General features: G+C 40.7%; 2 protein-coding genes across 23 annotated transcripts in view; one reads left to right on the forward strand and one right to left on the reverse strand.

The window, feature by feature from the left end:
- Positions 1–6785, reverse strand: part of R3HDM1 (R3H domain containing 1) — a 66494-nt gene extending 59709 nt beyond the window's left edge. For 7 of the 17 annotated variants that reach the window (XM_052674820.1, XM_052674821.1, XM_052674816.1 and 4 more), the window contains exon 1: positions 6694–6782. The gene's annotated coding sequence lies outside the window, so the exon portion shown is untranslated. Of the gene's footprint in view, positions 1–5668; positions 5691–5979; positions 6197–6693 lie in introns of those variants that run through there. The other 10 variants (XM_052674815.1, XM_052674817.1, XM_052674813.1 and 7 more) reach the window with 6 other exon arrangements.
- Positions 6786–7082: 297 nt separating this feature from the next.
- The window catches only part of ZRANB3 (zinc finger RANBP2-type containing 3), a 36763-nt gene continuing 22386 nt past the window's right edge, over positions 7083–21459 (forward strand). The window contains exons 1-2 of one of the 6 annotated variants that reach the window (XM_052674827.1): positions 7083–7442; positions 12657–12818. In XM_052674827.1, coding sequence (XP_052530787.1) covers positions 12667–12818 — 152 coding nt within the window. In that variant the 5' untranslated portion in view covers positions 7083–7442; positions 12657–12666. Of the gene's footprint in view, positions 7543–12656; positions 12819–18470; positions 18489–21459 lie in introns of those variants that run through there. The other 5 variants (XM_052674828.1, XM_052674831.1, XM_052674830.1 and 2 more) reach the window with 5 other exon arrangements.

Consider the following 21459-nt stretch of genomic DNA (forward strand, 5'->3'; position numbering starts at 1 on the left):
GATACAGGCATGTGGTGTGGTCAAATCCAGCACACCTACAGGACACCACCACAGTGGAGGAGCAGAACAGGGACACAAGATATTTAGGGCAGCTCTAGACAACTAAGAACCCCATCAGATCACTGCGGTCTCAGCTAAGCAACACATTCTGGAATTGTCATCAATAATCTAAAACACTCCTCTGAATCACAGGCATGCTGTCAGACACACAGTCTGATCAGAGTTGAAAAATCTTTTCAAGGTTCCCCACACCCAATTATTCCAATGTTAGAAATGGGCTGAGCTGTTTTTTGCTTAAAATGAGCCTATATTGCACTCCGTGTTGAAAGGCAGGACAAGAGAGACACTTGGAGACAAGAGAGAATACCTGGACATTTACATTTCCTGATCTTCATGGAACATATTAAGTTTAAGCTTTCAAACTGTTATGACCAAAGAAGATAGGAACACAAATCCAATCTAACACTGTCCGACAATTCAACAAGAAAGGCCAGAAAATAAAAGCTGATTGTATTCTGAGCTAGGACAGCCCTCACTGCTGTTGTGATATGCAAGTCTTACTCAAGACTACTGCTCTTTGTGCTCTGCAAATTAAACTTTACAGTGTCAGTAAAGTACAAGATTAGATAGAAACCGCTAGGATGTCACGACAGCTAAATAAACAACCTACCACTGGAATATCATGCATTGCAATAGTAGGATTATCCTAGTAACAACATTTATTCTTCTTTATTCTCTTACTGCTCCAAGAGTTAAGCCTAAAAGTAGCTTTCTGAGCTCAGAAACTTCAGCCAATACATGATCTTAATTCAAGATGCCAGATGAAAGCTTTGCTCTATTTAAATCATTACTAGCTAGGCTTGTTCTGGACTCAGATGCTTCTCCCTGTAACAAGAAGATCCTATAGCCACAGATACATTGCTTTTGTAGCCATTACTTGAAAAGGGTAGAAAAAAGGACCGGAGTAGTCTTACTATACAAAGCATTAGGATCAAAGAAAACAAGGATTTTTTTTATGAAGGAGTGTAAGTGGTGAAAGATTAATATCTGTTTCCTATCCACTAGTCTAGCCAGAAGGCATTAACATTCCTATGGCTGCCTCCATCGAGTCACCAAGTAGCTGTGCACGGCCTGCTGCACCTCCCAGCCCGTACCACAGGGGTGATGCTGCAGAGCAGTACCCGGACTGGCTTCTGGTGCAGCTTCACACCTTGAAAGAGGAACTTTATTTCCATGAAAATAATGTAACGTGCCACGAAACACGGGCCTAGAATCCTTTTCAGGCAGTATTTGCAATGAAAATACACTAAACATTACTTTGAGGTGCTTGAGGAAAAAAAAAAAACACAACACACCACCAGAGTTAGGAGACTAATAATTTGCTGTCTTCGTTACAAATAAAAATAAAATAAAAAAAATCAATGCTTTATTACTGCTAATTCTAAAAACAGAATTACTATCAGTAGATACTATCAATATCTAATTATCCATTTTACAACAGTTTCTCCCATTGAAGTGTATGCAAATAGTCATTAACTCAAGAAAATTAGTCAGCTTCCTTAAGTCAGAAGGAAAGTCCTTAGGCAAAAAGTTCTTGTTGACTTCCAAGGTTAAAAAAGATAAGGATGCATCAACTCAAGAACCCAAGCCAAGTTTTATTTTGAGGCAAGGTACTATCACTCTAGGTAGCTGTGTTAGGCAATCGAGCCAGTTCAAAATCAGAAACTGGCAAGGGTTTGGTTCTTGCTTTAAAGTTCTGAAAAAGATTCCACAGATTATGAAAGAAAATGAGAACAAGATATTCCAGGCATCATGTCTTATTCTTTGAAGACCTACAAAGTACACTAAATCCAAAATATACCTCTCTTCATGGTGCTTTCAAGGAAACAAGCCTTTACTGTACCTTTCATTGAAATACTCCATAGAACTCCTTGAGAATACAGACAAGAAATTCCCACAAATTGATGCACTAATTTTCTGATTTTCTCTACTGAATCACTTGGGTGCAAAAAAAAAAAATGAACACTTGATCAAAGTCTGAAATACATAAAGCTCAATAATCTTCCAGTGACCTTAAGAACTCCTACTGTATCGCTGCAACAACACACCAAATAATTCTGAACTCACTTAAAATATGAAAACAAATGAAAATAATCTTGCAGATCCAGCATGGTGGTCAGTGACTCCCGGCTACTCACCATCAGCAGCACACCCAGAGCTCTGGCATCAAAAAGGACTCTGAGAACACTCCTCAATGTGTTATTGGCAAAAGCACTTGAGTTAGTTCAAAATTCCCTCACCAGCTGCACACCAAACAGCCCAGATTCAGATTTCTAGATTCAGCTGCACCAGGGAAAGAAGTCACTGATCTCACTTCCAAGTCACCATTTCCTCCATCTGCCAGCTAAACTGTTCCTGAGAGCTTCCCTAGATGTGTTTAAATTAGAATTAAAAAAGAGCCCTACATCCTACATAGTCTAAAGTGAAATGTTCAAAAACTACTCATTATAACAGCTCAATTAACAGATCAGAGGGGGTGATAAGAGGCTGTCCACAAAAAGCTAATATGACAGATTCCTGCATGCAGACAGGTAGCTGCAAGGAGCACATCTGTGTATATCTTGTTCTACTGTAACATGAAGCAAAATGGCTTAGTTGGAACTTCATATGAATAGAAAATCGTTACACTTCTCTTAGAAGAAAGTGTACTTTTCCAAAGCAAGTGTGGCAATTTAAGTTAGCTATAGTACCATACTTTTCTCTTAGTCTGAAATTCAACACTGGATCTTTGCTTAGAATACGCTTTATCAAACCCAGCAATAACAGTTTCTGTATTTGTACCTTTTAGAGATTATTTTTTACCCTGGTCATATGAGCTAATCAAACCTATACTTTTGCAATGAAGGAACAATTATGCTATGCTATTCAGCCATATCTTTAATGACAGGAGTTTGCCACAATAAGTTTCAGCCATCAGACCATTCTGTACACCACTGGACAAAGACCTTCCATAAATGGCAGTAGGAACTTGGTAGCAAACAAAACTGGTGAGGGAGCTGAGAAGAGAGCTGAGAATGTTAAAGGACAGAACTCCACTTTATACAGAAAATGCTCTGAGTTACAGATTAAACAATAAGAATTCATGTTAGGAAAGGGCTAAAAGAACAGAAAAACTTAGCATATAAACAAGGACATAAAAACTATGCAACATATACATATTTAATCAGAAAGCAGTGGCTGCAGAGAGAAAATGTCCTATTGCCTTCCAAGGGGAATCAAAGATGAAGAACAGAAAAGAAACCCTCTATTAAGCATCTCTTAGCCACGCTCTTCAAATCTACAGCTTGCTTCACCAGCCTGGATACAAGCAGAAAATATAATATGCTTGGAAACACAAATGTTCCGTATTGGAAAATAGTTCATATCACAATGTGACACAGTGACAGAATTCTCATAATGCCTGCATTAAACTGGAGGCTAACTTCTGCACAGCTCTAGCAGTGCTGGCTTTTCTGTAATTAAGGTTGCTGAGCTTCTGTAAATCTGGTTACAGATATTATTTCCTCTGCAGGACTCCTTCAAAAGTCTTGAAATCAAATTAGGCTTACAGGTAGGCTGACAGCACAATCTTCCCAGCCACATTTAATCAGAACCTATTGCTGATTTATGATCTCCTAGAAATAGCTTTTCAATACCACTTTCAGAAAACCTCTTACCATAACACTGTTACACAGTGCATCAGTCTACCACCTCAAAGCAAAACCAACAGAGAAACTCAAAGAAAAAGCATACTTGAAGGGCTTGCATAAGTGCTACCAATCATCCTGAATAAAGCACCAAATTAAGGCATTCTCATAGAATCTTCTTTCCTTAAAAGTGTGAATGGCCTTATTGTGCATATCCTACAGAGCCAAACAACTCATCTTTCCATTATTAAAAGGCTCGATTTGAAATGCACTTTTTAACAAAAGCCCCTGGGTCATTTCTATCTAAGCATCCCTACACGGAATGTAGGTGGGAAAACTGCCACTAAAAGATTTACCGGGCTCCCAAACCCAAACATCTCTGCAGTGCTCCCAGTCTAACAGCACCGGCTTTACAGAATGCTCCACCGCCTCCGTGAAAGCTCCTTAGATGTTACACCCAATAACAACATTTTGCATTTACTAGCTATTGCTTAACTCTGAAATATAAGAGGAACTAGAATAAACTGGAAAAGTTCACAGTCAGCTACTTTATAGTGATTATAGTGGCTAACACAAATCAGAATATCCAAAGTTACTGTGCTGTAACTTTACTGCTTGTAAAAAAACAGCAGTTATCTAGCTCACCAAACTGAACGCTGCTATCAACATACGCAAGTTTTTAGAAAACTCATCTATACTGTGTTGCAAAGTTCCTTTTGCTCCATGATCATTACCTGAAAACTCATTTGGAATACAAGTTGAACAGACCTCAGAGACCAAAAAAAAACCCAATTGTATCGACTGCTTTTAAAAGCCTAGAATAGAGTGCCTCGAAATTTAAAAAGTATCCTATTTAAGGACATGGCACTGCAAACTAACTCAGAAGTAAATGACTTGAAGTAGTGATGCAAGGACACGTGAACTGAAGTTAACCCACTGGACAAAGCTGGCAGCCCCTTTCAAGAATGATCCTTTTGCATCCCGAGCTACATCTAAAGCATTTCACCTGCTGCATCTAGCTGGTTGGAAGCAGTTACACAGACAGGCTTTAAGTAAGTATTACAAAATAAGAAAGAATGATGTGAGGTAACTATAATGAAACATAAGCAGCAATGAATGCCAAACTTCTACAACAAAACAGAACAGAGAAAAAAGTATAAGATGCAATTCTGTGTCACGTATAAATATGAATCTGTTTAAGAAGAGAAATAGGAAGGTAACAATATCCACCTCCTCAACGCTGTGTGCGTACAGCCCTTGCAATTACAGTATTTAGTCGTACCCACGTTTGCTCCTGAGAAAAGCAGCAGTTGATCTCAACAGCAATTACAGTTTCGTAAAACAAATAGTAGAATTGACTTATACAGTTAGTTCTGACCTCCCATGATTTAAGACACAACAAGTCCTAATGTTATCTCTTCCACTGCTTTTTTTTTTTTTTTAATTATAGAGAACAAACTCTGACTTACAGATTTTCTACAAAGTGCTCCAACCCTGAAGACCACAGTATTTATCAAAAGAAATTTAAAAAAAAAAAAAAAAAAAAGGCTTAATATCATGCTTGGTGATAACACTTGTAACTAAAGGAAGACTATCCAATAAGTATGTTATCACTGCTGTTTCTTCCTCCTCAGAGGCAAACCGGTCAAATAACACCTTTTAAAAAAAAAATAAATAAATAAAAATTACTGTAAGAGCAAAATTTTATTTTTGTTGCTTTCACTTAAACATTTCTAACCTAACATTCCCAACACGACTGCCAACGTTGTATCTTCTGCTAAGCATTCAACCAAAAAGCAAGTCCCAAATGCAGTACATTTCTCCCTGAAGAAGACGTAAGGAAATAATCTGGGTGAAAATTTCAAGTTAATGCCTCAGTCAGAAAGCAACATCATCACAAAAGAAAACATTGAAAAACGTCATCTAAAACATCGTGTAGAAGTAAAAGCAACAACAAAAGCCACAGAATATCCCTTAGTTACCTCAAGGGCAGAAGAAAATCTCGCTATCGTTTCAGGTTATTGACAAGAAGGCATCTCTGGGAAAAACCAACAGAACAGACAGACAGAAAGCCCAAGAGTCAGCGCACACTTGTGGATTCTGCCGCCAAACAATGCACCTGAATGAAGGTATCTGTAACTCCTGGATTCCCCCCCCCCCTTCCCGCACGGCTTTCTACGGCGCTCAGAGAAGCACGAGGGCAGCAGGCAGACCCAGCAGGCGCAGCTCACACCGTAGGTTCAGCGAGGACAGCATTTGGGCAAACCTTTCAGTGCAAATAACCCCAAATCACCTCAGTCTGGAAGAAGCAGCCGCACTGCACTTCTCTGCCCATCTCATTTCTAGACAACGAAAAACCATTCTTCAGCGCCGAAACCTGATTTTAAAACGTCATCCAGAGAACCTGCAGCAATCAGGCTGTGACAGTTTTCACCTCACTCACACGGTTAGACACGTTTCCACGCACATTAACCGTCCTGCAGCAAAACCGCAACGGGACGGCCCCCCGCTGGGACCGCAGCCCGAGCACATCCCCACCCACAGCCGCACGGAGCCGAGCCGCTCGCAGCCCTCCGGGCTCAGCCCGGCACACGCAGCCCGCCGAAGGGCCGTGGCCGGCTTTCCCGGCGAAGCCCTCAGGCAGGTAACGGCGGCCGGCCCGAAGCCGCTGCCCAGCCGCCCCGCGGATCGCTCGGCCCCGGGGCCGCCGTGCCCCGCTCGGTGCCGGCCCTGCCTATATTAGGTTAGAGAAGTGGGGCCGTGCCGCCCCGCGGTCCCCCGGCCGCGCCGCGCAGGTGCCGCCAACCACCCCAACGGCCGCGCCGCCCGCCCCTCCCCCCTCCAACGGCCTCCCTCCCGCAGCGGCTGCCCCCTGCTCTCCGCACTGCGGGCGCGGCCGACCGCCCCCCCCCCCCCACTCTCTCCCCTCCTCCTGCTTTCTCGGCCTCCTCCTTTCCCGCTCTCCTCAGCTCCGCCGCCCGACCGGGAGCCGCCTCAGGCTCCTTACCGCGGCGGCGGCGGCGCGGCCGGCGGACTCTGTCCGGCGCGGCGGCGGCGGGCTCACGCACGAGGGGCGCTTAACCCCATCGCCAGCCCCGATAGCCGCCTGGGTTCCTCCTGCTGCCGCGGCGGGGAGAGAGGCCCGCCCCTCCGCCGCTCTGCTGCCAATAGGGGCATGGAACGTTCCTGAGTTACGGCCGAGCCGTCCAATCAGCGGCGCGCCGCCCGCCCTCAAAGCTGCCGGCGAGTGGCGCCCCTCAACGCCTAGGCGGGCACAGGCCCATCCAGAAGATAACGACCAATCGGAGGTGCCACTGCGCTGACAGACGGCCGCGATCACCAATAAGAACCCCATTCGGCAGGCAGACCGGTACGGCAGCGCCCACCCCCTGTGGGCAGCCAGCGACCATTAGCACAGCGCGGCGGTGCGCAAACAGACTGCGGCCGCGGCTAACGGCAGTTAGGGAGCATGGCTGTTCACTCAGGGTTAGCGGTGAACTGTGCCTAGATCGCAGCCACGGACAACTCGGCCGGAGCGAGCTAGGAACTGTTATCCCAGCTCGGCCTCTCAGCCTGGCCCCAGCCAGCGACCCGACCACAGCACAACGCCACAGCGCTCCCCACCCCGGAAGCGCGTCGGGAAGCCCACGGCTTCCTGCCTGCGCGTGCGCGCTGCCGGTTTTACGTCACTTCCGCCGGCGGCGTTTGAGTACTGAGCGCGCCAAGGTATAAGGCGCTGAGTTGGGCCTCTGCAAGGTGAGGGTTGGGCGTCTGCGGGCTTCTCTGCCTCAGTCCGTATTTACAGCAGAAAGACTCGCTCTGCTCCCCCTCAGCGCTGGGGTGTTGCCGCATGTGTGTAAGTTCAGGACAATCCACAAAAACCTTCGCCCCTGAGCAGAGGCGGAGGTGTCTGTTTTCCCTGATAGCCTGTGGTAAAATCGTGATGTGATGTGTGGCGCTGCGATCGCTGTCCTTTGTTCTAACGGATCGTTCTTCTAAATTTCTTTGTTTCAATATCTTAAGTCGCTTTAAGATTTTCTTATTGGTAGAAGAATGGATTCTGTGATTTTCTTAAAGCTTTGTGTTTCCTATTAAGCCTCATGGAAAATACAGTCATAGGGCAGTGAGGAACATCAAAAGGAATATGATTCTGTGGTTCTGTGAAACATAAGCTAAATGTGTGGTGGAAACACCCATTTGTTTCGGGGGTCTGCTGTGAGATGCATGGAAATGGTTTTTTAATGAGCAGCCTTTGAAATAAATGGTTTGTGTAATGACCACTGCTTGTGATAGCAAGCAGCTGTCTTGGAACTCAGATCTCCCACTGGGCCCTGAAGTTCTCATCAGTCATCTGACTTTCCAGTACTTGAGTTTATGTGTCTTAAACAGCTTGTGTCTTGTGTCACTGGAAGGAAGAATGTCTGTAGTAAAACAAGCAGCAATGACAGAATGCCAGAGTTGTTTTTGTTTGTTTTTTGTTATGTTTGATTTTCCTTTTATTAATATTTATGCTCCTCCTACTCCTCAGTACTTGCTTTTCCAAGAGATTTATGAATTCAGTGAATGCAGTAGATGCTAGAACAGATTTTGAAATACTGCTTATTTCACATCTCGTGTATGAGCAGAACTTGTATTCTAAGAACAAGAGAAGAAGGTTGCAGTGCTATCATCTTCCTGTTTTGGTGTTGTGGTTTTGGTTTTTTTTTTTTTTTTCTTTGCAGTCCAGTTTCCTTAAAAGTTTGAGAGATTTTTCATCTCAGATTCTTTCCTGGAAATCATAAGTACTGTATGAATATAGTAATAAAATTTACTCTGTTGTTAACTTTCAAAAAGTGGAAACTGAACTGCATCAGCCAGTTTGTATGTACATTCTTGGATGCTTTCCCCCTTTGAAAATCTTTTAGTAGACCTGAAAGATAAGATTTACTTTACAAAAAGTAAAGGTACCTGTACAAAAGGTTCTTCCTTAGACATAAGGAAGAATTTTTTTCTCTCAGAGAGTGGTGAGGCACTGGAATGGCCTGCCTAGAGAGGTGGTGGAGTTGCCGTCCCTGGCATCTGGAGGCATCTGGATGACGTGCTGCGTGATGTGGTTTAGTGCTAGTGGTGGCAATGGTGATGAGGAGACGGTTGGACTGGGTGATCTTGTAGGTCGTTTCCAACCTTGTGATTCTATGATTCTATGAAAAGACATGTTGACACCCTGTGCACAGACGTGTTTACCCTGTTGTTTGTAAGTTCTATGCTTCATCATTTTTACTCGCTTTTTTCCCCAGAAATGAATAATGTAATACCACAGATCTTCACTATCCCTACTTTTAAGAAGTGCAGTCACTTTCCACTCTCTACTCCTGAGATTCTACAGCAATTTCAGGCGAACAGATGCTATTATTTTAGAACCCTGTTATTTCATCCTTGTGGCCCTTTAGAAAGCTTGAGAGAATACCATTTGCATTTTCATTTATTTTGTTTTTGTGGCTTTGTTTTGTTAGTCATGAGAATTCTGTCACTGCTGTTTACTCAATGAAGCCTTGAATGAAAAACTGCATCTGTGCATAAGAGCTTTTAGGTCTCTTTTATATAAGAAAACCAAAGTTCCTGTGCTTGTGATCTAGAGATGTGGGAGGGTTGTCATGATGTATTTTACAGCATACTTGGGACTCAGGAATAAACGGGGGAAAAAAAAATAGAGAAAACATGTGCACTAATCCTTTATCTGTTCTTAGAGCATCTGAAGCTTTAATGGGTAGAACAACAGGCATAAACTGGCCTCCTGGGGATATCAACCAGTGTTTCTGATACACTGTCACTTTAACATAAACTTGTGTTTATTTGATGAAATTACAAAATGCCGTGCATATTTAATCTATCTAAAATGAGCTCTAAATGACCATCTCTACCAAAGTAATTATATATAAGGCATTGATTTTTAGCTTAATAATTAATTACAAAGAAATCTATAGAAGACATGCACCCATGACTCCAGTATGGATTCTTGTTTTCATGCATCGATGGTAATATGTTTAGTGGTTTATATGTTGTGCAAAGGATAACAGTTCAACAGAAACTGGGTCTCTGTTTACAGACACTTTTGTCAACAGTACTTCAGTAGTGCCAAATTCTTCTGCTGCAGAAGAGCAAATTCCTGTTAAAGTCCTGTTAACTTCTTTTTGTAGCTCTCTAGTCCAATGTTCCTTTCATCTTCCTTTGGCTCGCCCTGACTTCAAGGTGATGCATGCTATCATCCATGCACTGCACAGAGCAAGTTTGGCTGTCTTGGAAAAACTCACCTTGCCCAATGGAAGAAGTTCTTAGTTTTAGCAATCTGATGGCCCTCAGAAAGCCCTTGGAAGGTGGAGCAATAATTTTCTCTCATACAATAGTGTGGTGGCACCTAGATTTTCTTTGCTGAAGAGAATGTAACTTTGTCTGGAAGAGTGTGCTTCAAGTTTTGTATCTCGAAATTCATATGTGGAATTTATGAATGAGTGCTGTTCTCTTTCTTATAACTTCATCAAAATCTGTTTGTTTTACTTAACAGTACTCCAGGATATTAGAAGCAGGCTCTTGCAAGCTCTGTCTTGCATGATCTTGCTTTACTGCACTGATTGCTTTAACCACTTCCATTGCCCTTAGGTCCATCTGTGTAACTAGTCAGTGCAAAAACCAGGTTATTTAGTCCTGCAGATCTTTGAAGTGAATGGCAATAGCTCAGTGAGTTTCATCTGGAAGTTTTATGATTCATCCTATCAAATCATATCTGACTTCTGAGTTGCTTCAGAAATGCCTAAGTTTCAACAAATCTGAGCACAACTTGTTCTTACAAAAATTTGATAGCAAGCCTTGTAGTACAAAACCTACTGTTGAGGTTTTGTAAAAACCTACGGTACTTTCATGACTAGAGGTGCATTTTGGCTGATACTCTTTGTTTCTGTGCTCATTAAGGTCTTGCTCCTTTTACAGGCTGTGAATCCAAAACTAGACAATTAGGCAGTGCAGGGTCAAAGACCTTTTCTTTATGCTCTGATGTAGGGTTTGTTCCTTTGCACGTGTTTAGTTGGTGTGCTACTGCTGAACAGTCTGATGTCTTAAATCTATTAAGTTCTCAGAGAACAAGAGCTAGTATTTCTTCTCTGGCCCTGTTCCCGTGGACAAATTGAGCACAGTGCAGTATGAGAATTTTGATTGATGTATTCTGTGCTTTATGAATGTTTCTTTCTGAAAGGAAGGTTCTGGTTTGGTTTTGTTTCTGCTTCTGCTTTGTTGTTTGTTTTTCACCTGAAACATACTGGGCATATTTTGCCATTACTTCCTGATCTTAGAATTACAAGTTTTAGTGGATATTTGGTTTCCTTATTAAAAGTAAAATGTCCTCTTTGTAACTTCCCTGAAAAAGTAAATACTTACCTTTTAATGTCTGTAAGTAAGCTTTATTTGAATGATCAATAACTATCATCATTGAATAGGAAGAATATTGAATTCTTCATAGTGTTGAAGAAGCGATGTGCACCAGCCTCTTCCAATTGCAGTAGTTAGAACATTTTATTGACATAATGTTGCAGGCTCTTTATCATCTGCTTTATGTTGTATGTTCTAGAGAATTCTCAAGATGCAATTGGCCAACCTCTTTTCAGAGGTCTGTGGGGTAGGACAAGGGGCAATGGCTACAAACTGGAGCAAAGGAAGTTCCACACCAATATGTAAAAGAACTTCTTCCCAGCGGGGGTGTCAGAGCAGTGGCACAGGCTGCCCAAGGAAGTTGTGGAGTCTCCATTTCTGGAGATATTCAAGGCCAGTCTGGATGCCTGACTGTGCAACCAGCTGTAGGGAGCCTGCTTTGGCAGGGAGGTTGGACTTGGTGATCTCTGGACATCCCTTCCAACCTCTGCAATTCTGTGGTTCCTGAGACTGGCCCTCAAGCTGACTTTGTAGCCCAGAGGGGGAAAAACCTCCAAGTTCTTAAAAGTTACTAGGATACTCCTCAGTGGGTGACGTAGGAGTTTGCTTATGTGTGTGCTAATTTAAGTAGATTTCTTGTGTCCAGCTAAAACATGTTTCTTGGACAGGTCCTCGTCAGGTAACTTTTAGCCAGATAAGCCAAAAGATGAAAATTAATCAACTTCAGGGAAAAACAAACAAACAAAAAACTAATGTGTTCTCAAAGGCGTTATTATAAAATAAAGTGCACTGATGAAGCACAGTGAAACACTGAGATCTTGCCAACTTTCTCTTACAATATTGGTGACATTTTTGATGTTGAAAACAGCATTCTTCCCCTGCCCCTTTTCTGAATGGCTCCTCTTTGGAAATGGTTTCATGGGGGAAAACTCCTTCCTTATACCCACACATTGCCATGATTTTATTAGCTATAAAGAGAGAGATGATTTATTGCTTGTTTTTAATTCTAAATTAAGGCAGGCAGTTCTATGGCAACTTGATTTAGCACTTTATCTATATGGCAATACAAGTGAAGCTGTGCTACTTTGGAAACAGGAAGGATGTTTTGTAGTAGGTGAATGCAACAATGTTTAAAATGTTTTGGATGTTTTGCTTGTTTTCTTTTGGGTATGGATTATGAGGGGAGATTGATCTTATCCGAGGTTCACTGAATTACAACAACTCTGTGACTTTGCCTTTCTAACATAAGCATTGTGAGGATCTTAATGACTTATATCTTGGAAGTTACTAATTAATATGGTGGTGATTCTGGTGTTCTTCCTTTGTGATGTGTTTTTTTATGAATTAAATTGTCATTTGTGGCAGCCATTAAAAGCCTAGACTGTTAGGTGTTAGAAAAAGGCAACTGGCTGGTCTGAGTATTTTCATTACTTCCTACTGCTATCAGTATAAGAGCAGCTTATGTGTAAATGTCAAGTATTTCAAGCTGTTATTATTCCATGAGGTTCTATTCTATAATGTATTGCAGACCTATCTTTTAAGACAGACATCTTTTTTTGGTTTTGTTTCCAGTAGGTTCAAAATGGCTAATGTGCTCCAGGACACACGTACACCCGAAGCTTCTTATTCTGAAAGTGTTGATGCTGAGCTGTCCTTTCTGCCTGAAAGACTGAGAAAGAAACTGCTTCCTTTTCAGGAGAAAGGCATCATATTTGCACTTCAGAGGAGTGGCAGGTATATTCCTTATATCATATGCTTGAATGAATTATTCTAGGTAAAAATTGATGAATGGCTAGAAAGGTTATGTGAATACAGCAATACTTAGGTTAGCTATATTACATATTTTTTGTAACGTAATATAACATGATTTAAAATGAGGTTGTTTTGTTTTTCTCCTATTGCAGGAGAGGAAATATTTAGTAGTGCAAAATCAACCTGTAGTATCCAACATCTCCACATATAAGAGGAGGCTGCTGTCAGCGGAGCCTTCTTTTTGTGATGTTAATAGAGCAATCTCAAAATAAGTTAATTCACGTTTGCTTCTGTAGTTCTTAATGGCATGGTAGATCTGTTAAGAGAATGACTAACAGATCTCAATGCATCTGTGTGGTATTCTATTTTAAACTTGGTACAATTCTGGCATGTCATCAGGGTGTTCTGGAACTCACTGAGCTGTAACAACCAAGCAGAAGACAACTTGCAGAGTGCTCAGTTAACAAGTACAGCAACTGATAGAGCATTCAACAACTAGGTACCCTATAAATCAGAAAAATAGTTTGTGCAGCAGTGACTGGAAATACTTAGCTAAGATCGTGTTACTGTGTTAAAAGGTCAAAGAAGCGGGAAGGAGAATGATATCTGTGCTTCTTAAGTTTTAGAATATCTGAGTGATTACAGTACTTTCATGACTTGAGGCTGCATGTTGCTCCTGTGGAAAGTGATGTCGTCGTAGAGGTCTGGCACAAAAGAAGTGATTTGAGCTGAGGCTGTAAAAAAAAAAAAAAAAAAAAAAAAAAAAAAAAAAAAAACTTCATATTTTCAAAATGGATGGAGGTCAGCAACAAGCGGGGCTTGGTGCTGGGACCAATACTCTGATATCTTTATCAGTGACATCAGCAGTGAGGTCAGCTGCACCCTCAACAAGTTTGCTGATGACACCGAGCTGTGGGGGTGCATCTGGCGCACCAGAGATGGGATGCCATGCAGAGGGACCTAGACAGGCTTGAGCAGTGGACCTAGATGAACCTCATGAGGTTCAGCAAATCCAAATGTAAGGTCTTGCACCTGGATTGAGGCAACTCTCGCAGCAAATACAAGCTGGGGCATGAAAGGATTGAGCGCAGCCCTGCTGAAAAAGACCTGGGAGTACTGGTGGGTGCCGACTTTGGAGTACTGCATCCAGATGTGGAGTCCTCAGTACAGGAGAGACATAGACATGTTGGACTGCATCCAGAGGAGAGCCACAAAAATAATCCTCCCTGCAAGGAGAGGCTGAGAGTTGGGCTGTTCAGCCTGGAGAAGAGAAGGCCTTTTGGTATCTAAAGGCGAGCTACAGGAAAGGAGGGGACAGACTCTTTAGCAGGGTCTGTGGTCATATAATAAAGGGAGATGGCTTAAAGCTTTAAGAGGGTACATTTAGGTTGGATATAAGGAAAAAAAGGTTTTCTATGGTAAGGGTGGTGAGGCACTGGAACAGATTGCCCAGAGATGTGGTTGATGCCCAGTCCCTGGAGACTTTTGAGGCGAGACTGGATCAGGCCCTGGTCAACCTGACCTAGCTGTGCACGTTCCTGTTCGCTGCAGGGGAGTTGGACTAGATGACCTGTGAATGTCCCTTCCAACTCTAAGGATTCTATAATTCTATGTACTTTTCTGATGTGACTGTAAGAGTAACTGTGTACAGTTTTAGTGGATCACTAAGGTTTTGACAGAATAGGCAGCAAAGTTTGTATTTAAGAGTTGAATTTAATGTATCCAAAGCCCTAGGCTACTGTATCTCATGATCTGATGCCAGTAAGGGGAAGTAGAGTTTACATGATATGCAATTGATATGTGTTTATATATACAAATAATAAAATTACACAAGAAAATATGTATATAGTTTCTTTAATGTTAATTTGTGTAGGCTAATGAATGTGTTTGAAAACATAATCCTTTGCAAGCTGTTATAATATAGAGCTTCCTCGGGAAACTGCTTAACTAGATAAATTCAAATCAGGTATTTTTCTTCGAGAAGCAACAATTGCCTGCAGTAAGTGTGTAGAAAGATTTGAAATGCCTCAGCTAATGGCTGTTAAGGAGGCTATGGGGTTATTTCAGATAGGGTTATGGACTTAGTTTTTTCTTTTCTTGAAACTTTTCATTAACAAAAGACTGTTGAATAATGCGATGCTGATGTTTTTTCTGTGACGTGGGTATGAAAGTATTTGCATTATGGCTGCAAGAAATGCCATTCTTTGGCATAGCGAGTTTAGCTGGGTCAAATTGGGCAATTGTTTGCACATGTTCACATAGCCTCTGAAGTAAAATATATTAAGTCAAACTTTCCTGAGGATTGTTTTTCAAACATCTGTCCCTTACCTGGATCTAATTCTCTTTTAGTCTCAGAACAGAGAACAAGAGCCTTTGCTGCTTGTAGCTGAATTTTCTTATGAGTTTGTCAGCCTCTGGCTCACCCAAATCTCTTCTGTGCACTCCTTAATGATTTAAGCATTCTTTCACTATTCCCTTTGGTATATTTTAACAAGGTCTGATGCTTTTCCATAAAAGTGTCTTTTCTAATTTTGAAAATATATGAACATAGCACTTGAAGTAAGCAATATGTGCATCTGGGCTTCTCTTTTATCTCTGAGGCTGTGCACTCCCTGTGCTGTCATCACTTAATCCATGCTTTGCTGTAGCGGTAGGAAACTGGTGTAGAGAGAATTCTCTATTGTTGACTGTAGAGATTGAGTTAATGTTTTCTTAGGTTAGAGAAGCTCCTAGGGTGACAGAGGAACAAAAAACCTTGAATGAAATATACACTCTGAGATACTAATGGGGCTAGGATTAATGTATTCATTTCCCCAGTTTCCCTAATAACATAAATATGCAGTTGTGATTTGAGCTTCATTAGTAAAAGTGAGGCAGAAGAGACAGGCAGATGCAAGTTTTTTCACTAAATGCTCCAAAGGTGTTGTGTATAGCAGCACAAACTGCCTAATGCTTGTCTAGAAAAAAATAAAAATAATAATTCTAGAGCCAATAAGACATGTACTGTCTGATTTGTTGGGAATCTGAGTGAGCATTCTGACTTGTTTTCTTGTAAGCACATAACTAATGTCATTCCCACATGTTCCAGGCAAGGATGCTGAATTGGTGTAGTTACCAAATAGAATATCTGTTGAGATGTGAGAATGTGTGGCATCAATATTTCTGTGAGATTGGAGCTAATCTAAATTCTTGTTCAGCTTTTGACCATTTTGTTTTTAAGATGGAAAGTTCAGGTTTAGATTTCCAAAATAAGAAAGCTGAAAATAATCATCATTTGTTAAGGGAGATCTACTTACTTTCTCTGCTTTTGTCACAATGACTTTGATAGGTGTCAATTTAACTAATTTCTGTGTTTAAAAATGGAATGTCTTTAATAGTCATTTTGTTGAGTCATACCTAGGAGTATTTTTATGGATGTTTCGTTTTTACTTCAATAATTACTTGGTGACTTGAAGTGTTAAGTGATATCAACAGGTGCCTCCATTGCCTTTATCTCTCCAGATCAGAGGGAACTGGGAGTAAGGAGGAAGATTCAAAGAGATGAGTTCTTCTGCAGCTTTACAGTAAGGAATATCATTTGGGAAAGCAAATTTTATTTGATAGTATTAAGAAGTAGCTAATGGTCATTGAAAGACATTACATACTAGGCAAGAGCTACTTTGATTGCAAATATTTCAATCTTGAAAATGAATGTCTAGGTTACGGTTTGTAGCCTAGCTTGTCAGTAGTTGAAATTAGTTTGTTATTCCATTTTGTTCCAATTAATTGATGTCAGTCTTTCTTGCAGCAATTCAGCTGGTGAGCTGATCTGTGTCTGAGGGGGTTTATAAGAAAAATGGGAGAGACTTCTTACTAGGTCCTCTAGTGATAGCAAGATGTAATGATTTTAGATTAAAAGAGTATAGACTTAAATTAGACATGAGGAAGAAATTCTTTATTCAGATGGTAGCAAGGCATTGGAGCGTGCTGCCCGGAGATCCTCTGGATTCCCCATTGATGGAGCTGTTCAAGGCCACGTTAGGTGGGGCTTTGGGCAACCCTGTCTAGTGGGAGCCTCCCTGGCCATAGCCTGACAGGTGGGTGGAACTGGCTAGTCCTGTCTTTTAGGTCCCTTCCAACCCAAACTGTTCTGTGACTCTAAGTCTCTGAGTTTAAGCTTTGCCTTGACCACTTTGGTTGATATGTGTTATTTCACACATCCTTTTCCATACTGAAATATGCTGGCTAATATACACATATTGCTCTCAAACCTTCATAAACACGGGTAATTTTAAATGTCTTACTCAGATACGGGTTGAGCAGTATTGGAGAAAAGCCTAAGACTCTGCACAGCCATTCTGCTCTATGTTCCTTTGAAGAACTGAGAACACTGCAGATGTGGCAATTCAGTGCATCTTACATTAGACTGATGGTTGGTTTTTCATTGTTTACTTTTCTAAAGCACCTAATGTAATTCAAGAGCAAGGGTATGATGTGGCTGAAATCCTCTGGGGCTCTATTTTTGGTTAAACAACCTTGATTATCATCTGTGTTCTCGTTTGAGGACTGAGTGCTGCGATTACTGACACACAAATGTAACGGTTGCTTGCGCAGTTTTATATAAAAATACACTCCATTCAGATTCCCTAAATAACCTTGGTTAAGATGTTAGTGCTAAAGTGTTGGCTTGTGAGTAGGAGGTAAATTGTATGTTGTAGTGTTATATAAAACTGACTCACATGAGTAGGTGAGAATCCCAAGAATATCAGAACACCCACACTGGTGAAAGAAAGATGCAAAGCTTCCTCTGTACAGCATGTTCCAAAGGCTGCGCTAACAGAACCAGCTTTAGTTTGTTTGAGTAGTAACAGAATTTTTCAGTGTTTTAAGAAATCAAGTGCTACTGCTTTGACCTTTTGTCTTGGAAAATGGAACTAAAGGTGAAGGATTTTGTCCTGAAAAAGCTGCCTGCAGTTCTGGGTAAATAGCTGCTGAAAATGAATCAAAAAGTTGAATTATCCCCACCTGCAAGCAATGATTACATTGGAACTCTATATTCCCTTTAATTTTTAATCCATGGCTTATGAAGAGGCAGAACTATCTAGTTTAGAGAGAACATAATTGCAAAATGATGTTGTAGTTGCAAGGAACGTACAGCAATGACTGCATGACTTACTAGGATTCTTAATTATGTATACAAATCAGATAGGTTATAAAGTTAAACCTCAGACATAGGCCAGTGTGCTGCTGAATTGTTGGTATTTTTCCAAGAGTAGCTCAAAATTAGATTCTTTGTTTTTCTTCACATACCTTGCTGAAGTTGTTGTAATTAATACAACAAACTGTAATTGCATTGTTTACTTGGTGATGTTGCTAACATTTCAGAAGGGTTGCCTGACGTAACCCAGACACACAGGAATAGAAATAATGATCATTTAAACACTCTTTCCTTCCCTGAAACTTGTGTTATGAAGCTGTTTCAGTATTAATGTCTTTCTGATGCAGATGACTTCTTGTGGCTGTATGACATATGCCACACAAGCTTAGCCTCAGTTTCCCTTCTGCTTCTCTAATGAACTGAATTTTGAACATCTGTTTCTCCTTATGCTTTACAAAGCTGGTTCAGTCTTCTTGACGTCAACATAACCATCAGATCTTCCTGTGCTCTATGAGGTTTGAAAAATTATCATCCCTTCTGTCTTTCCTTTTCTTTTTTTTCTGATTTTCCTCTAAGTTCTGTTTTCTCTCCAAGATTTTCTGTAGTGCAAGTGCACCTTTACAAGACTGTTCTGATAGTGTGTGCTGAGTCTTGACTGTCCGGTTCTGGGGCTCTGATTCAGTCAGTTTTGTGTGGACCCTTAAATTATACTCGTAGATGCTTGTATTCTTTTTTGTCTGGATCAAAATTAAAGTTTTGAGCCTATGTATGCTTGGGGTGGACCAACAAAACAGCCGATTTCTCTTTCTTCTCTGCATGCATATTCACCTATCAGGATACTTTCTCTTAGTTTTATTTTAAGTTAATGCATCTTGAAAGGATAGAGATCAGATTGTGTGTTCCCTTCTATTTATGAAAGCTACTGCTGTGTGCAAAGCCCACTGCTGACCCTACAACTGTGAGAGGTATATGAATACCAGGAAGATTGTAACAGAATGTGTAATGCACTGCTGTGAGATTCTGATGTGTTCTGTTAGGAAAAAATAGCAGCATTCCTTCACAAACGGACAGATTCAGATGCCAACCTCAGGATTCACTGTGAAGAAAGGAAACATTTAGAAATGGGAAAGGAAATGGAGGGAGCTTGCCGTTGTCTGTGATGCTCATTGCCTAGTTGGACTTCTCTGCTGAAGGGAAGTGTAACTGAGAGATCTAAAATGATTTTTCCTGCTTTTCTGAAACTTTTGACTGTGTGGGCTGAGCCTAAAACAGGATGCGAAAGTGCGTATCATAGCTCTGATTTTTATTCTTGGATAGAGCTATTATTGAGGTGTCAGCTGAACAGATGGGATATGAACGATGAAGCTCAAATTGGGTAACTACCAGTTGAGAGGAAATGACTAATTGAACTTCAGAGAACGAGAAGTCTGTCTTCTTGCAGTCAAAATATATGAACTAAAAGTACACATTTGTCCCTTCCGTGTATCTGAAGATCTGTTTCTTTATGTTCATGTCGGCAGCTTGTCTAACTGCAGCAATGTGGGACGTACTGACGTTTGTTATAAATGGCAGCTGCGTGTTTTTAAGGTTACATAAAGCAAAATGTGGGGTATTTCTTTTGAAATGGTATCATGCAATTATCAGGTATCCGATCAGTTCTGTGTGATCTGGGCTATAATGATAGGGAAGTTCCATACACTTCTAAACTAATCCATGTGGTTATAAAATGTGGGGACTCTTGGTGATTTCCCTCTCAGTGGATATAAGCTATTTTTTGTGCCTTTAAGAGCAGATACTGGACGACTTAGATGTTGTAACTACATTAAGCAGTCATGTTTAAGACTTGTTCCAATACTGAAAACTTCAGGGCAGCTTTAAAAACAATTTTTGAGCACCTGATTCATGTCAGTCCATGATGTATGTAGTTAATGTTTCTATACCTAAGCGATGTAGGGGTTGCAAGCTTAGGAAGAAAAGCCAGTAGTTTCCCTGCTTCAGCCTTTGATTTTTTTACTACAAATTACTGTAGCAGAACAGATGGGAGAGAACTAGATTTGAAGATTTATTGCTGAATTACAGCTCTTTAATAGGCTGGGAAGTGTATGTAGAAGTACCATATCTTTGTAACCATTAACAGAAACTGTACTGTCAGTTTGGGAACACAGAATTGGAGATGTGTGTCCTGAGGCCTGTGCTGCTGGCAAGGTCCTGGCTGATTCTCTGTAAAATTTGGGTTCTGCTTTGTAATTAGTAACTTTTTTACGCCTTGTGGATCTTCACAGATACAGTTATTAGTATAATTAAGAGTATAATTCTAATTTCTAGCTTCAATGTGTTAATAGGCTGAGACTTTTCTGTACCAACACTGAAATCTCTGAAATTGTTTTTTGTGGATTTATGGAACAGGGAGAGGTGGAACAAGCATTGCATTTCAGCTTTTCCTTTTGGAGATGAAGCAATCGTGTTTCTCTTGTTATTTCCTACCATGGGAGGCTCAGCTGCCCCTTAATCTTTCTATTAGCTCTTTTCCACTTCTCTTTTGGCTTGTATTTATCTTCCATGGATGTGAGTGATCAAATTGTATATGCTATTCTGGGTAGCACTGCTGCATAACAGGTTTCACTGAAGACATACTCACTTGAAGTTGAAAACAGAAGGTTCTATGGGCAGAGTCTGAAAATAATTGAAAGAAGTGAAATAGAACAACTTCCTGTAGTCCTGCAGATACTTAAGTCATCAAAGTGTAAATGGCTGCAATAAACTAATGAAAAAATATCATTTCATGAAAAAAATCTGTTCCTGTGGCTGACATACTTTTAAGTTTTTATTTTGATTGCTCTTAGCTTTTAATTGTCAGAGCAATTTACAAATTTCTTTGTTCTGGCTTGTTTCTCTGAAAAACAGAATGAAGGTCCAAGAAGTTGGTTTGCATGCACCAAAACACAGTGCAATAGGACCTCATGTATTCTCACTTTCATCTCTTTAAAATGTGTGGCTCACACTAAAGTAGATTTATTCCTGCTGTGTAGGAGATGCACGCCTAAAGTGACGTGATTTTCATTTCATTATTCATAATACTCTGCTAAAATAGAAGCTGATATACTGAGAAATACTGTATTTATCAGCACAAGATGGCAAGGAACATTTGTATTCCTGTTCTCTCTGCCACATTTCCTTACCAGCAGATGCTACTGAATGCAACGTACTTTCAGATATTGCTGTATTTGTGCATTCCCTTTGATATCCTTTAGGATTAAATACAATATTAAAGAATGTTTTTAGCTTCATCTTGAGATGCCTCTGCTTTGTATGTAGCTGATTGCTACATTTCTGCATTGGTTTGCTACTTATTTTCTGCATTTGTTTAAGGAGTTAAAACTGAAATTAACAATGATTCTCCACCATTAGGTTGTTGTACATTCCACTCAATTTCAGTCTTCAAACTGTTTTTAAAAATCAGTCTACTGATAGAAGTTGCCACCTTTA

The sequence above is a fragment of the Tympanuchus pallidicinctus genome, unplaced genomic scaffold, assembly GCF_026119805.1.
Source record: "Tympanuchus pallidicinctus isolate F22 unplaced genomic scaffold, pur_lepc_1.0 scaffold15, whole genome shotgun sequence".
Lineage (NCBI taxonomy): Eukaryota > Metazoa > Chordata > Aves > Galliformes > Phasianidae > Tympanuchus > Tympanuchus pallidicinctus.